This window comes from Drosophila persimilis, unplaced genomic scaffold (assembly GCF_003286085.1).
Source record: "Drosophila persimilis strain 14011-0111.01,24,50 unplaced genomic scaffold, DperRS2 tig00000000-arrow-pilon, whole genome shotgun sequence".
NCBI classification, from domain to species: Eukaryota; Metazoa; Arthropoda; class Insecta; order Diptera; family Drosophilidae; genus Drosophila; species Drosophila persimilis.
Genome location: NW_020825288.1, coordinates 20,485,875 through 20,501,405, shown reverse-complemented (window position 1 = coordinate 20,501,405; position 15,531 = coordinate 20,485,875). Strand labels below are relative to the sequence as shown.

The following is a 15,531-nucleotide window of genomic DNA, read 5'->3' as shown; positions in this document are numbered from 1 at the left end:
CGAAATTTGTTTGAATTTTTTGTTTTTATATTTCTGGATATGATTTGTAGATATAACAGATTTAAACATTTTGTAAACACTTTAACAACTCAAGTCACGATCCACGGATAAACATTTTCGCCATAGCCTAATGCAGATGTGACATTAGAGTTGGCTAGCTTTACCTTAAAGACAGATATAGTACCCCAGTACCCCAGATATGGTACCCATCTCCACGGTCACGTCTCCCAGCTATTAGTCGAAGTCTTCAATTGCAATTGACAATTGTCTTTTCGGCTACCCTTCGCCTACTCGGCTAGCTCTGAGTCGGTCCCCAGAATCCACTAACAAAATACATAGCATCGATTTTCGAAAACGAAAATTTCATTGGTCGAAATCTTATTGCTGAGCCGAAAGAGTCCTCGACCACTATATCGCCCGTACTCATGAAGTGCACCCCTCCACCGACACTCAAGGACAAGCCCTTGGACATGCATTGCGTCCTCGTCAACGTTTCCTTTGTACATGAACCCCGAAACATATAGCAGCTCCCCACTTAATCCTCTGGATTTTCGAGATATCTTCAGTCTGTTAGACATCACAAATAAAAATGGTGGCAAAAAGAGTGCCATTGGAGCAGTGCCCAAGACCAAGAACAGGAAAAAAGAGAATCAATACGAACCCTAGTAGTCCTGGAAAATTACTTCAAAGGAACCCAATCAGCCAGGCATAGCAGAATATAAAACGTAAAAATCTATCAAAACTATTTTTGACATTTTAGTAAAGAAAAATAAGTTGAAGGCACAGAACGTAAAGCGTCGAACTGTTTATCGACTTGGATACGGATTGCGAGCTCGGCATGGAACACCTCGAGCGGTATCATGGGAAGGCCTCACGTCTTGACTCGGAGGGCAATCGCAACGATCCCCCTTCGAAGACAATCCAACGCCGCATCGACAATACTGAGAAGCGCTCATCAGAGACAAACAACACAGCCAGTGCTGATCCCAAACTGTGGCTTGGATCATTAGACAGCGACAACTCTTTGCTTGGATCACCCGATAGTGGCAGCAGCGACTACTCTTTGTTTGGATCATCCGATAGTGACGAGGGTAAGTGCTGCCGCGACAGCGACAATCACGATCAGGGATCTTCAGGGCTCCTGTGTTCAAAACGAGACGCCAGTTCTCCTATTCGCAAAGGTAAGGCCTATATGGTTTCTATTAAAAGAATGTGCGTAATATCAAATCAATTCGCTTCAAGGTTCCAGCTCCCCGGACGAGAGGATAACACCCGAAGATCCAATGGCATACGATTTAAGCATAAAACGCAACCGTCCAATGGACATGTGTACAACCATGAGCATCACCCCACCATCTTCGGAGAGCCTGGCTTCATCTGATCCCTTGTCCACGGAATCGACTCCGGTCTATCCGTCAAGCAGCAGCTTGGAGATGCCACGCCAGTCTTTTGTGGGTTGTAAGTGGCCTGCTAGAAAGTCTACGGGATCTCCACTATATCTCTCTTTCACAGGTCCTCCTCTGTCACGCCAACCATCGCCCCCACCAGGTACGTTTGTGCCCATAGGCATGAACGAAATTTCAGAGAAGGAGGGAAGAGCAGCTGACTTGAAGGATAAGTTAAAAATAAAGCGGGTCAGGGTCCTTGTGATGGTGGAGACCGAGGAGCACCATAAAGAGCAATCCAAGGATGAATCTAAGAACATCACAGAAAATCCTAAACCTAAGGACACTTGCCAAAGATGCAATACCCAGTCAATGCCCTCTGCAGAACACACTTCTGCGACCCCCTCATCGTCCTATATGACATTATACAGAGTACCTGGCCGCTCTTATCAGCTGACTGCAAGCGTCAGCCAGGAGGACTCTTCTTCACTAAAGGGAGACCGGCTAACGAGCAAGGAGGACATTAATACTCTGACGGGAGAACTGTTGAAGAACCAACTGATGACCCGTCACCTGATGCCGTTGAAGTCCCGAATACCGACGCCAGCGACGCCCGACAAGCCGGTGGGACCCATTCTTTACAACGCCGCTGGGTGTAAGAATAGACAGAGTTGTTCGGGCGATGAATTGGAACTTCAGTTCGAGCCAACAGATGGTCAGAGCGGTCGGCCAAGAAGGAGCGTCTTGGGTGATCTCTCGAAGCTTCCAGATACATGGACCGATGGAAGATTCACGCCAAAATCGATGTCGTCCCAATCGTTCGAGTCCATTGGAGGCATCGACGGTGCGATGAGCTGGAACTCAGGTGTTTCCGATATGCGAGCCGATGCGGATTCGGATAGATCAAGTATGTGGGAAGGGAAACGGCCAGCGAGGTTCAAGGGCCAGAAGATACCACGGGAAGGGGACTTTCGGAGCTATTTTGAGTTGGACGAGGTATCGATAAAGATCCTGTGGACCGTGGCCTACCACCAGCCGACACTGGTGGATTTGCATGATCGAATTCTGGGCTGCATGGAGAGATTCTATCACCATCGCTGCCCAGTTCGTGACGAGTTGATCTTCCAGTGGTACCTATTAGAAGGCTTTTACCCTATATTTTGGCTTCTGGAGGCACCTCTAGAAGAGGTGATACAGTCGTCCGATGAGCAGCTGGACATGATGATCCACGAGTTTACGTATAGTGACCGCATTTCGCAGAGTATCCCAGTGACTGAGGACATGGCCAAATATATGGTTTGCGCATACTTCCGCGTCCTCTACAACTACGCCATAAACAGGAAAATGGACATTCTCAGTCGCACTTTACTCCGTTGCCGCTTCGCCGTGAACGTGGTGGAGGTGTTCATGTTGGAGCAGCGTAAGCGTCCGCTCTCAGACTCGATCAACAGCTTTGAATTGTATAAATGGTCTTGGATACACGAGGGTCGCCTGAAAACGATCTTGGAGGAGCCCTTGCAAACCGGTAACGAGCGGGCCACTCAGGCCGAGACTCAGGGGCTGTGCATCCGCACCCCAAACAGCGACTCTTTCAGCGAGTTTTATGTTAACCATCAGCTTCCGCGACCCGATTTCCATGCCATCAACAACGTCAGTGTCGGTCTGCGCCGATATATTAGCAAGAGCTTTTCAGAGACTTTAATTCCCTGTAGCTTTCCGTGCCCCATTCAGGGCTGTGGACAAGATCTGAGCCCGAGTATCGTGATGTCACATTTCCTCACCAACCACTGCCGCCGCATGGAAGAGATCTGGATGGGCGACCGCATGATCTGCCTGTTCTCCCCGGTCTGCTATCCCCCCCGACTGAACTACTGCATTTGCATGTTGGCCATACTGGACGGAAAGCACAAAACTAAATCGCACCGCCCCCGGTACATCCGAAATTTGGGGTTGCCAACGCGTGAACTTTACTTTGGGGAGCACCTATTAGTCACTGTGATGTTCGCCAAGATCGACAAGAGTGCACTGGTACGTGAAACCAATGAAAGCGATGAATTCCATGAAAACGAGTTGGACACACCTCGCACTGCGTTTTCTTTGTCGGATGCTGTGGATTTCCATAATACCGAATATTTTCCGGAAATTATAGACAAAAAGGAAGTGAAGGTGGCACCGAAGCCCGATCTGGATGATAAAGAGAAGACTGATGTAACATCCGATTCAATTTACCCACGGGCTGGTCCAGTGCACTTTCCGGAAACGGAGCCACAACCTGTTGACGAAAATCAGCTCTACGTATTTTGGCTGATGAGCCATGACAAGCTTCCCCGGGATGTGAAAGTTCGCTTATATGTCTACGCGCATGAGCGCGGCGTGTGTGGCGATAATCGCAATTTGCTGAAGCCCATTCGTATGTCCAAGTTTATCGATGTACCCCATATGTTGGATAACCATAAAGACAGCTGCTTGATCATGGATCATCCCACCATGGCCGCGATTTCCAGCAACTTTAAAGACATTGTTTATGTGGACGCTCGCCCCGTGTATGGGGAGCGATATAGTGCTAATGAATCCAGCGATGAGATGTGGGTTGTGCAGCCATAGAAGTATAATATATAGGCTCTAAAACTCCCTCAACATAAATGATGCCTAGCCGAAGCGTCTAACTTCTGTATCCAGGCTCCCCTAAGGCACCCCAGATAGCACTTATTTCCTTTTTGCGTGTCCCTTTGAGGTCACTTACTAAATATATTTTTGTCATTCAGATGAATAAAAGATCAAATGTTGTCTTTTCTTAAATGAAATGGAATGTAAACTTCTCGAAATCTATGGAAAGCGAATTGTCTTGACGTTTTAGAAGGGTTCTGTAACTCTTTAGAAAGGAGCTCTGCAACAATTTATAAAATATCTTTATAATTTTGGGATGATTTTAGTACAAACCATGGCAGAAAGTTGTATGTCAAGAGAAGGATACGAATCGTTTTCTGATTCCGTCTCTTGCCATACAACTGGCTGCCATCGCAGATGAGCTTTGAACTTAAATATGGACAAAATACTATCTTTTTTGCAGATTTTCTACGCTGGAACCACCATTGACGTGACGACGTGGAGTTGGATTGCTACGGAAGCACGGCGGATAGGCCAGGACTGGGCGGGAAATCTGGGAGGGTTCCTGACAAGAAGCACGATTTCTGCTGGAGGGCCTGTGGTGCCTTGACTTTAATGATTGGACTTCGGGCTGCACAGCACGGCTACTGCCGATACCGGATAGGGCTTGCTTCGACAGATTAGGCATGCTGGAGGCGGGTGTTCTATTCTGGAGGCGTGGCATCGATGATGGCTCAGATGGTGGCGATGGTCGGCATTTCTTGCATTCCTCCTCCATGCAGGGCTGACGCATTTCGGTGTGGTATATGTGGGGGTCTTGCTGCTGCCACAACTGATGCTGTGGCCCTCTCATAGTGGGTTCATTTTCATCGTTTCCCCCTGTCGATCGCCTTTTCCTACGTTCCCGTTCCCGTTCCCGCTCTCGCTCCTTCTCATAATCTCGCTCGGCGTGGTGGCGCCTTCTGTCCAACTTGGCTTGGTTGAGGGCTCTATAGTGCACGGTTTGGTTGTCGATTAGCATTTGGGTGATGAACTTGAACTGGTTCAAGCTCGTCTCGTTCTGATCGTCGATTTCTGCGGGGCTACAGTGAACATTTTGGATATGATATTGCAGAGTCAAACACTTACTGGCATTGATATCACGAAACATTTTGTTCAGCAACTTCTCCTGAAGCTGCATCTCCGACGACAGTCGCTCCATCTTTGCTATGGACTCCTCAAAGCACTTGGACACCATTTTTTCCACGGCTCCCTGAACCGTCTCCAGGACATTGTCGTGAATGATGCTAAAGAAGTCCGCAAAGGATTCCTGTAGCTCCTGATTCGGATCGTGGGTCATTTCTGGGTGTCGATCGGGATCGCGATCGCGATCGCAATGGCGTTGTCCGGTCTTGTCGTCGCCTGCCGATATGCGTACAGGACTTTTTCTGCCCGCCATCGAATCTTTGCTCACACATACCACGGCAGGCAGTCGAAAGGCCACGTTTCGTGGTGGCGAAGTCGGCTTAAGAGCTGATGGGGGCTTATAGGCCATATTTTTGATGCTGCTCGACCGTGTCTGTTTTCGCTTGGAATGCTTGACGTTGCATCTTCCCAGATATTCCGGTCCAGACACGTCCGCGTAGCGCATTCCCAAGCGAGGTGTCAAATTCCTGGCAAAGCTTGGTGAACGCTCCGATGGCCGGCTACCGCGTTTGTAGCCATCTTTGGCCGTGTAGGATCGCTTCAGAATGTCGAAACCGTGCTGTTTGGTTGATTTGGTAAAGCAGTAATTTGGAAACATGACTTCTTGACGAAAATTTATATATATCTGTATGCGGTTGTCACTTTCATCGATTTTTCATCAAATTTTCATATTGGGTTTTATTATTATTTTTAAAATATGAAAGGTAACACCAAACAAAACAAATGAGTGATCAGCAAATGTAAGTTGGAGCTAGGTCTTAGGTCTCATTTTTTAAAGGTCCTTCATTGTAATGGAGCAGGAACATCAATATTGTATATATATCCATACATATTGGGGATAAAAGGTTTGGTATTCTGATTTCCAAGGTTGGTTTTTTATTTAAACTAGAGATGGCACTATCGGTACGTGAGCCTACTACAATGTGTTACGTATGGATCCTGTGAAACGAAGTCTTTAGAATTTGGAGATAGTATTTCTTCATTTCTGATAGTAGCTATTTCTTCTGTTTTTATTCTAGTTGTTAATTTCTATTAGGTATATGTATATTGACTAACTATAATCTGAAATTTTGTCAAAAATAAATCGATAATTAAAATAATGAAAGTCAATGCGTTCAAAACACTTTATGGTAAAATTGAATCAATCAACAACCCAAGTTATTCTCCACTTCTTGTTTGTAAGTTTACAAGTTAGAGGGTCACAAATAAGTATTAGAAAATAATAATTGCAAAATTGCTCGACAGTCAGCGGCAGTCCTCAGTGAGGTCCTTAATGGAATTTTCTCCGCTGGCCGCGTCCAATGAAGCGCATTCCCCAGCGCAAATGTTGCTATACAGATTTATCAATTTATTTTTCCTCATCAGGAGGCCTATAGTATGGAGGCCTCATCTACCGGACTGTATACATATTTCACTGCTATTAAAAATCAGGAAAAGGGGAGAACATGTTTAAAGAGGGCGAAATGAAAAGGACTTAACCAGTCATGAGGCAAATACAAACAGAATATCTCTACAAAGTTGCATATATACATAAATGTATCTACGTATTTGCTTGATTCTCTGTTCGAACTTTGCATAGCACTCGTATATTTTCTATTTATTGAGACAATAATACCTCTGGCTGTTTGTTGGGCCGCAGAAACCAATATGTTTTCATTGTCTGTTGGGTTTGTCGCTCAATTTGTTTGCTCTGTTGACTTTCTCTGGTGACGTCAGCCGAGGCCACAGACAAATTTCCCATCATCACAACAATTATAAATGAAGTGAGAGCAAAAATGAGCCGCAGGCCCCATCATCCTGGTCGTCCTTGTGCCCATTGTGCGCTGGGGCGCACCGAAGGAGATTTTCCAGCGCGTGCCAAAATGAATGAAAACGCAAGGCAGGGACACATTGTGACATTTGTGAGAATTTGTGGCCTTTATTCTGCTTTCTACACATAATTATGAAATAAATATTAGCTTAAACCAAATTGACTACAACTTTATGCGCTATTAACTCTTAGGGCCTACTTATGCCTAATAGAATTTGGTTTCAGATGCTTGCACATGTTCTGTATAAGTATAAATACTATATGTACAGGGGATGAGATGGAATTTTAATGGCCTTAACTGCTAGTTAGGCCTGAAAAGAAATGAAATCATGAGATTTTCCTGCCAGCACAAATAAATCATCAGTCTGTTTAATAGAATACAAATAGGAGAGTGTCTGAAATTAGCTAAGGGAGTACTTAATTTCACTCAAAATGATAAGTACTATTTCTGATATTTCGAAGTTCCTATTAGAAGTATGAGTAGTATGAGTTGAATGAAAATTCTAGAGAATACTAGTAGAACGATACAAAATATTCCTAAATAATAATATATTTTCAAGGCATTTCAGCTTAATCGTTTAGAGACACTCAGAAACTCGTTTATCCTTCCAAATTTCAGCTTCAGCTTAGCGTTAATTAAAAGTTACACAAACGCCAGTAAAGTAAGTACTAGATAATGAGTAGATACCTATTATTAGATCGAAAATGCATATAGTAAATACATAGAGTACTCGTAATATTAAATGTTTGAAATTCGTAGCGTAGACTTGGCATACTTATACGTACAGTTTAGATTTGGCTTTCACTATGCCTAGTACAACTATCGAACTTATTGTCTAAGCCTCTCGTGCAGTCGCAGTCGCAGTCGCAGTCCTTTACCATTCTAGAGGAACTCCGCATCGCTGAAGGATGTGGGCCCGTGGACCGCAAACGTTGAACGCTTGCGGGTCGTGTGCGCCAGCTATCATACCTCCGACATGGCCGGCACGGTCACCACCTTGCTGGGTCGCTCGCAGATTACCACCCGGGCATTCGTCTTGTTGGTGGAGCGGCGCGACACCGTCAGAGAGGTGGTCAGCGTCCTCATCGAGTCGCAGCTGTTGTGCAGTCGGCGCCCCACCGTGTGGCAACGGTTCTGCTGCGAGTTGTTACGATATGACTTGCAACAGCAGGTGAACCATTTAAAGGGTGGAAACCGACTGCGAGAGGAGAACGTAAGAGGAAAAGGCAATAAATAAAAGATAAAGCGGAGGAAAACGAATAAAGCCATATTTCTAAATATTTATATAGCATTCTAGGTCCAAGATTATCCGCACTATCACACCGCACATGCCTTTCATAGTTCTAAGTCCGTTTAAAATATATCCTAGTTAAAAGCTGTACATATATAGTATAATAGACCTTACCTCAGTGTGCGAAAGACCTGCGAGGAGAACAGACAGTAGATCAGGGGATTGGCCGCCGAGTTTAAGGGAGCCAGGCTCTGGATGAAGGTGGCGATGGCGATGTTTGTCTGCGAGTGTGGTATCTGGCCAAAGACCTGCAGCAAATCGAAGATGATGTACGGCGACCAGCAGATGATAAACACAAACACAATGGTCAGGGTCATCTTCACTGTCTTGACCTTGGCCCGTGGAATGATGCCCCTGGAGCTGGCTCGTCTTGCAGGAGCCGAACCAAAACCAGCTCGCTCTGAAAGGAACATCCAATTAAATTCGAATTCCGCTAGGACTTAAAGTAGATGAATACCTGTGGGGACAAATATAGAGCCCTTGGCCCAAATTGTCTTGACTATAATCGCATAGCATGCGGAGATGATCAGAGCGGGAAAAGCGAAAAGTGTGGCGGAGACGAGGCTCATGTACACCTGCCAGGCCATGGGAGAGCCCAGCTCTATCCAGCACTGCGGATGACCCTGGATGAGCTTCTCCTCGTACAGCACAAGGATGGGCAGCGAGAAGACGGCTGAGATGAGCCAGGCGCCAGTCACCAAATGACGAGCTCGCTTCCCTAAGGTGAATAACGAAATAAAATATACTCTTACATATGTATCTCCAGTTATATTTCTCTGAAAACATTTCGCTTTGGACAAAATCGTTTGGCAATTAGAAAAGTTTTCGCACAAAGACTTACACGACTTTGAGAAGTTCATGGGATGCGTTATTGCATCGTATCTGTCAATGCTCATGGCCACCAGCACGTAGGTGGAGGAGTAAGTGACGCACACCTGCGAGAACCGTATAACCTTGCAGGCCAGATTGCCCGCCCGCCACGAAATCGTGATGCGCCATATAATGTCCGTCAGCACATTGAGCAGACCCACGCACAGATCTAAATGAAAGTCAGGTGAATGTGGAAGCTAGGGGGAAATTGCTAGGGCAACCACCTCGTCCCTTCTCACCTGCGAGGGCCAATTGCTTGATGAAGTAATTCATCCGCGACTTGCGATTCTTGTTGATAAACATCACGAAGAGCACCGCGGAATTTCCCAGCACGATGACGGTGAAGAGTATCCACAGCACCGCAAATTGTTCCGTCTGGAAAGAAGCAGATTTCGGTCACATTTCATTAAACACTTATGAAATTCATTGTCAACAAAGCGTTAAGAACGGAAATCACGCATAAAACTCAATTTAATACCCGCCCATACACACGCGCACACATTTCGTTGTTTATGGCTCTTTAAATAGCCATAAAAATGATAGAGCCAGAGCCCGAGCCCGACCTGGTCGGGCACGGAGTGGGCCCTGTCGGGCAGGATGTGCCAGCGGAAGTTTGCTGTTTCCAGCTCAGTACTAACAAGACTAGGACAACAGCAGTGCCAGCCCACACACACACACACACAGTTGCTCTTTCGCATACACCCACACAGCCACACACCCACACACCCACAGAAATAGTAATGATGAAAAGGCAGACAGCAAACGTTTTGTGCTATTTTCTTTTTCTGGCTGAGGAAATTGCTGCCAAAATGAAGTGCCGAGAACTGTCAGTGGGAAATCAGTACAAATATAGCTACACTCTAAGCGTTTCTAGGAAATCCAAAAATATACGCATAAAAAGTAATATCATATTTCCATTTCACAAGTGCTGATTAAATTGAAAATTGTATTACTTCATTATTATTTGGTATATAATATGTGAATGCCAAATGATAGTAGAGTAGATTATCATGTTACATAGGAATAATATATAAGGTCCTGAAGGTTGAATGAAACCATTCGATATACATTATTGTGCGTAAAAAACATTTCCGAAAAGATGAATGTTTTCCTCAAAATTAAATATACTTGGAAGGCGTTTACATCTCTCAAGACTCACATATATCGAAGGTAAGTTTGAATTATGGCCTCGAGGTCTGAGCAGTCAGACGCCAAGCAAACTTGTCCCGAAAAAAACTTGACAGGCGACGTCCTTGGTTCGCCCAGACAGAGAAGACGCCCGAGCTTATGCTACATATTTTTCTGTGGCTCATACACGTTACTTATGTTTGCAGTATTCACTTTGCTTTCTTTTCTCGGGCCTAAGTGAGAAAGAAAGAGATGTTTTTTTTTGCCGGCGACTTCTTGGCGCTGTAGGCCTTGGACCACTCTGTTGTCTGCTAGTCCATCATGTTGCGCAAATTGGAGCATAAATCAACAAATGAACAAACCACGACCAGAGCCCAGCTATTTCTACTCATTCTTTCCACATCCTGTCTGCTCCGTTTTTCATTATTCGCCGGTGTCGCGTTTATTATTAAATGTGGGTGCTGTTGTTGAAAGCAAATTTCCACACTTTTTCTTACAGATTCGAGTCGAGCTTTGATTTTGTTCCTCCTCGAAATGAGTTGGCAGTTTTCTTAAAGCCTTTTTCGGCTTTCTGTCTTCAAGTGTTTGTTTTCTCGCCAAGTTGAGTGCAATTTTCTACCATGACTTTTGAGAATATTCTTCTAGGATATGCTCGACTGAACCTAACTCAAAGCAGGCCAAACTTTTCACGCGTTTCAAAAGTTTTTCCCATTTGATGTTGGTTCAACTCCTATTTTTATTAGCGCCCATCTTTCGGGTGAAATTCGCACGTTTTGCGCTTCTTTTTTTGCGGAAAGTGTTGGCAAAATATTTGCGTTTACAGATTCACATATTTCCCACTGAATACGAGTAGGTTTTGGGGGAAGGAGTGTACGGGTGTTTTTTATACATCGTGAATTTCTCAGAACTGCTAAAAGTCGTGCTACTTTAAAAAAGTCCCTAAATGGTTTTACTTCTGTACGAGAACTGTTTGGTGTGGGATAAATGTATTATTTTAAATATGGACACACATAGAAAACGTTTTGCTGTGCTGTACACAATACCAAAAATGTATCCTTTTCCAAATATATTTTCTGGAGTTTAAAGTTCAATTACCACTTGAATAACCAGAGGGTCGGATTCAAGATAGATAGATATATATTTCTATCATACATAAAAATATATTGTAGGTTCCTTCCTCTTCAATATCTTTATTCATTCAGTATGCATTCACTTTCCACCGAATTCCATTTAGGTTCAATGTGAAATAAAAGCTTTCCATAATCAATTAAAGAAGAGTATTGCAAATAAATTGAATTACCAGAGAAAATTGATGGTAAATGTGGGAGATGTATCTGAAAGTTTATATATTTAACAAATCAAGCAAAAAAGGGAGGAAATATTGTTAATAAAACATACATACGTTTGCATACATATATTTGAGAGCAACTTTTTCGTGATTTCTTTTTAGTCTGTTTTAGATTTTTATTATGTGCCATGCTGTGGGCCATATAAAAATGTAATAAATGGCACATTGTAAGCCTTTTTTAATGATCGACCATTTCTGGTTGCCTTTTTTCTGCTGTTGTGTGTGTGTGTGTGTGTGTGTGTGTGTGTGTTTGTGTGAGTGGTTTTTGTGTGTGTGTGCGGTTGGCCCTTTTTTTTTGGCAAGTCATTATGCCTTTTTCAATTTGGCTTTCCACCTCGAGGAAATTGCTTTTTTCTGCGAGAACAACATTAAAAGTGCGAAATTTAATTTCGAGTCAAAAAGAGTTCAAGCAATAACCCGAAAGGCAAACGCTTAGCGAACAGATAGAAGGTAGAAAAACACGCACAGAAGGGGCCAGAGGGCAACCGTAAATCCTCATTAAAAAGGAATTCAACCACGGGGCCACGGGGCATGCAACAAAAGCAGCACCTGTTGCAGCATTAGGAACTTTAGCTGCCGCCGCAAACTATTATGTCTGATTATTAAGTGGGATAGCCACAACAATAGCAGCCACTTGGCACTCGACTGCCACGCGATTCCAAATGATGGTAGTGGTAGTCCTCCTGCCCATCTTGTTCTGCACTTTTGTGTGACTTTAAGTGCACTTTCCGCGGCTTTGGGGTTTCGCCTTTAAGCTCACTAAATCGCCTGTGCTGACAAATTTCAACCGCTGCCGGCGGATCGTAAAGTGCACCAACAAAGACAAATGGGTGGCCACAAACACAGGCAATGGGAAATTAATTTCATTTTGCAAGAAAAGGAGCTTTCCATTCTGTTCTTGTTGCAGCTGCAGACGTGGCAGCCACAGGCAGTTGCGCTTATAAATCAGTCCTCGTAGCCGAGCTCGCATTCGCGTTCGCGGCCATGCGACCGGCCGTTCACAACAGAGAAGAATCATTGCTAGGGCTCTCCTATGTGAGATGGGGACTGAGGGATACCCTGGCCATTAGTTGGGATAATTATCCTCTGTATATTAAAAGTATATCTCTGAAATTCTATCATATAAAAGCTGGGCTCCATGGCAAAACTGCGACCTTTCCGCAAAACTTCATTTTGTATTATTTTTCCCCAGCCCGAAGGGATGGGCTCAGAATGGGCTTCCTTTGTGCCGCGCATGAAGAGATATTCTGTTATCTGAAAAAATATACCTAGACTAAAAAAGTGTAGCAATTATTTACAAAGCTGGTATACAGCATTCGTTTGAATGGTCACCAGCTTTGGAAAAAAAGCGCTAGTGCCCGCGCTTGCTCAGGGCATTGAAATGCATTGTCTCATCGCCGTGTTGTCCCGTGGCGTATGAGCTGGCCTGAGCCTTTTAGAAGTCCAGGCTGTTTGCTGAAACATAACTAGAATTGTCTTTGAACAAAGTCTGGCGGCGCTCAATTATTCCATCGAACCCTGTTTGTTCCTTTTATAGGGTACTAAAACGTCTGGCATGCTCAGCCATAAGCTTAATCAACTTTTATTTTTGTTGGTCATATTTAAAAAGCATTGGACTTAAGGACGAAGGGCACATGGCACTCGGCTGCCATTGTGCGTTGCCAGCGAAGCTTCAGCTTGTATGTAGCTGCTACTGGGAGAGTCCGTGTTGAATGTGTTTTGTTTGCTTGTTGGTTTGCTTTCGTTTCTTTGGCACTTTTCAGGGCATTCATTAATAGCGATTACATTGTGCTTGAGTGCTCTGGCGCTCGGCGCTCGGCGCTCGGCGCTCGCACTCTCCGCAGAAGTTGCATAAAGTAACATTAAATTTCATATTACGTATACGCCGCGTGCTGAGCCAGCAAATGGTCAGATAATGAGCATTAGCTGAAACTTTAACCGAAAGTTCAACGAACTCCTCTCAGCTCCAGCTCAGCATATTGTCCCCACTACGAGGGGAGAAGCATCATCTATAGATATGTATAGTCGTACATTCTTACGTATATGTAGCAGATAGGGATACTAGTGCTTATGGTCGACAGGAGATGAGAGCGTATTATTTTGGTATAAAAACATGCATTTGGGTCAAGCCGAGCACATCAATCATGGTTTTTATAGTTGTTCGTGTTGCTGTTATTTTGGGCAACAATGGCCCGATCCGACCGTTTATGAACTGGTTCGCCCACCAAAGCCACTGAAGTCAGCCCGAACACGGGACTGGGGCTGGTGCTGGGGGCAGGCTGCCAGATGAATGATGCTGCCACATGAGGGAGCTTGGGAAAAACTGCGCTTTAATTCGCCTAATGGCCAAACATTTTGTCATCAGCTGGCTTAAATCATGCCACTTCCACGAGACTCTGGGACCCTGCGCATATTTGGCGTTGATGTTGACACAAATTGAAATTAATAAAAGCTCGACATTAGGGCCATCAGGAGCAAGTGGGAATACTGCTTGTACATACTGTTGACAAACTGTTGAGTGGAATTTCGGGCCACTCGGGCCAATGGGTGGGTGATTGGGTGGCACTGTGTGTCGGCGTGGAAATATGAAAAATTGCCAAGGATTTGGCCAACATAATTGTGGTCAGCTGTGATGTCAGTTATGAAAATGTGGCCAGTGGCAAAGTAGCAAAACGCAAATCAAGACTGACTGCTGACATAATGGTTATTTAACTGGTCACCGAGCGGGGCGCTCGGGGAGCTCAGGGCGCTCAGGGCTCCCTCACAACTTTAAAGCAGCTTAAGCACTTGGGGCTAATGAAGGATTAGTAGCATGGGTCTCCGTTCTGACAGCTGACCTACTAAACACATCGATAAATTTTCCGGCAAACACTAAAAATGTGTAAGGAAGCCCCCAGCGCAAACCTCAAATTGTTACGCCAGTGACTCGTAAATTCTGGGGGCCAGCAAAAACACACATTAATCAAATGAGTCGAACATAAATTTTTGCTGGTTGGCCGAAAGATGGCCATAAAAGAAGCGCATTGATAGCCCAGCTGAATGCAAATGTATCTAATGTATAAATAAATTAGGGAGACAAACATAAATATCAACTGAAATGGGCTGATTCTGGCATAACCTCCGCACAAGGCAAATTAAATTCGCACAGAAATAACACCAGAAGTACAAGCAAGGGCACGCACTCTCCCCGTTGACCAGACGATGGGAAAACAAAGGCAAAGTTATATTTTTAACAGGAGACAGACCGAGAGACAGCAAGGCAAACAATAAATACAAACACGCGCCTGGAACTATGCAAAACAAATTACGCCTAACCCTCGAGCCCATAAAGGATGTGGATGTGGATGGGGATGGGGATGTGGAGAATCTGCTGCTGCGGTCGGCGGAAGTTATGGTTTACAAATATATGTGTGTGAGTACTCTGGTGTGAGTGTGTTTATTTTCAGCAATTTGCATAAACAACATAGGCCTTTGTGATACCACCAAAAGTCAAGTCAGGCATATATTTGAATATTTTTCCCAGCCATTTACCGCTTGAGCTGGGTTCCCCTAGGGTCTCTGGGCCAGTGATAATTAACACATAAGCAGCAGACACATGTCTGACTATCGCTCCCCGTCTGCCAAATGAGCCGACGAGGGACAGGACTAAGGACCAGGCCCCTAAGTAGCCATGCCGAATCGTTCTGTTTGTGTGGTCAGCAGATAAGTTGACAGCCAGCCACTGGGCCAGCTGGGCCAAGAAATTGAAGCCAGATTTTGACTAGACATTGCCTGTCAGTCAGGGTAAGTAAGAAGTTGGCTATCCGTTCACAGACAATTTGATTCGGGCATTGTCCTGTGTAGGTCTTTGTCTGCGAGTAGTTCAGAATTATTCACTAAAGATCGACAGTAAGTATTACAATGTGT

General features: G+C 44.6%; 3 protein-coding genes across 4 annotated transcripts in view; 1 reads left to right on the top strand and 2 right to left on the bottom strand.

The window, feature by feature from the left end:
• Nucleotides 1-128: 128 nt before the first annotated feature.
• LOC6592062 lies at nucleotides 129-4,160 on the top strand. The gene is made up of 3 exons (XM_002016882.2): nucleotides 129-1,181; nucleotides 1,243-1,458; nucleotides 1,513-4,160. The coding sequence occupies exons 1-3, from the start codon at nucleotides 839-841 to the stop codon at nucleotides 3,987-3,989; spliced, it is 3,036 nt and encodes a 1,011-aa protein (XP_002016918.1). The 5' UTR covers nucleotides 129-838; the 3' UTR covers nucleotides 3,990-4,160.
• Nucleotides 4,161-4,281: 121 nt separating this feature from the next.
• Nucleotides 4,282-5,803, bottom strand: LOC6591899. 2 transcript variants are annotated; one of them, XM_002016881.2, is made up of 2 exons: nucleotides 5,121-5,803; nucleotides 4,282-5,066 (listed from the first exon to the last, which is right to left on the bottom strand). In XM_002016881.2, the coding sequence occupies exons 1-2, from the start codon at nucleotides 5,773-5,775 to the stop codon at nucleotides 4,441-4,443; spliced, it is 1,281 nt and encodes a 426-aa protein (XP_002016917.1). In that variant the 5' UTR covers nucleotides 5,776-5,803; the 3' UTR covers nucleotides 4,282-4,440. The 2 variants fall into 2 exon arrangements, with proteins under 2 accessions (XP_002016917.1, XP_026851271.1); XM_026995470.1 differs by having other exon boundaries at nucleotides 4,919-5,052.
• A 1,858-nt stretch (nucleotides 5,804-7,661) lies between these two features.
• The window catches only part of LOC6591898 (cardioacceleratory peptide receptor), a 34,070-nt gene continuing 26,200 nt past the window's right edge, over nucleotides 7,662-15,531 (bottom strand). The window contains exons 3-7 of the mRNA XM_002016880.2: nucleotides 9,389-9,524; nucleotides 9,121-9,318; nucleotides 8,737-8,997; nucleotides 8,394-8,679; nucleotides 7,662-8,186 (exon numbers count right to left, since the gene is read on the bottom strand). Coding sequence (XP_002016916.1) covers nucleotides 7,952-8,186; nucleotides 8,394-8,679; nucleotides 8,737-8,997; nucleotides 9,121-9,318; nucleotides 9,389-9,524 — 1,116 coding nt within the window. The 3' untranslated portion in view covers nucleotides 7,662-7,951. The remainder of the gene's footprint in view (nucleotides 8,187-8,393; nucleotides 8,680-8,736; nucleotides 8,998-9,120; nucleotides 9,319-9,388; nucleotides 9,525-15,531) is intronic.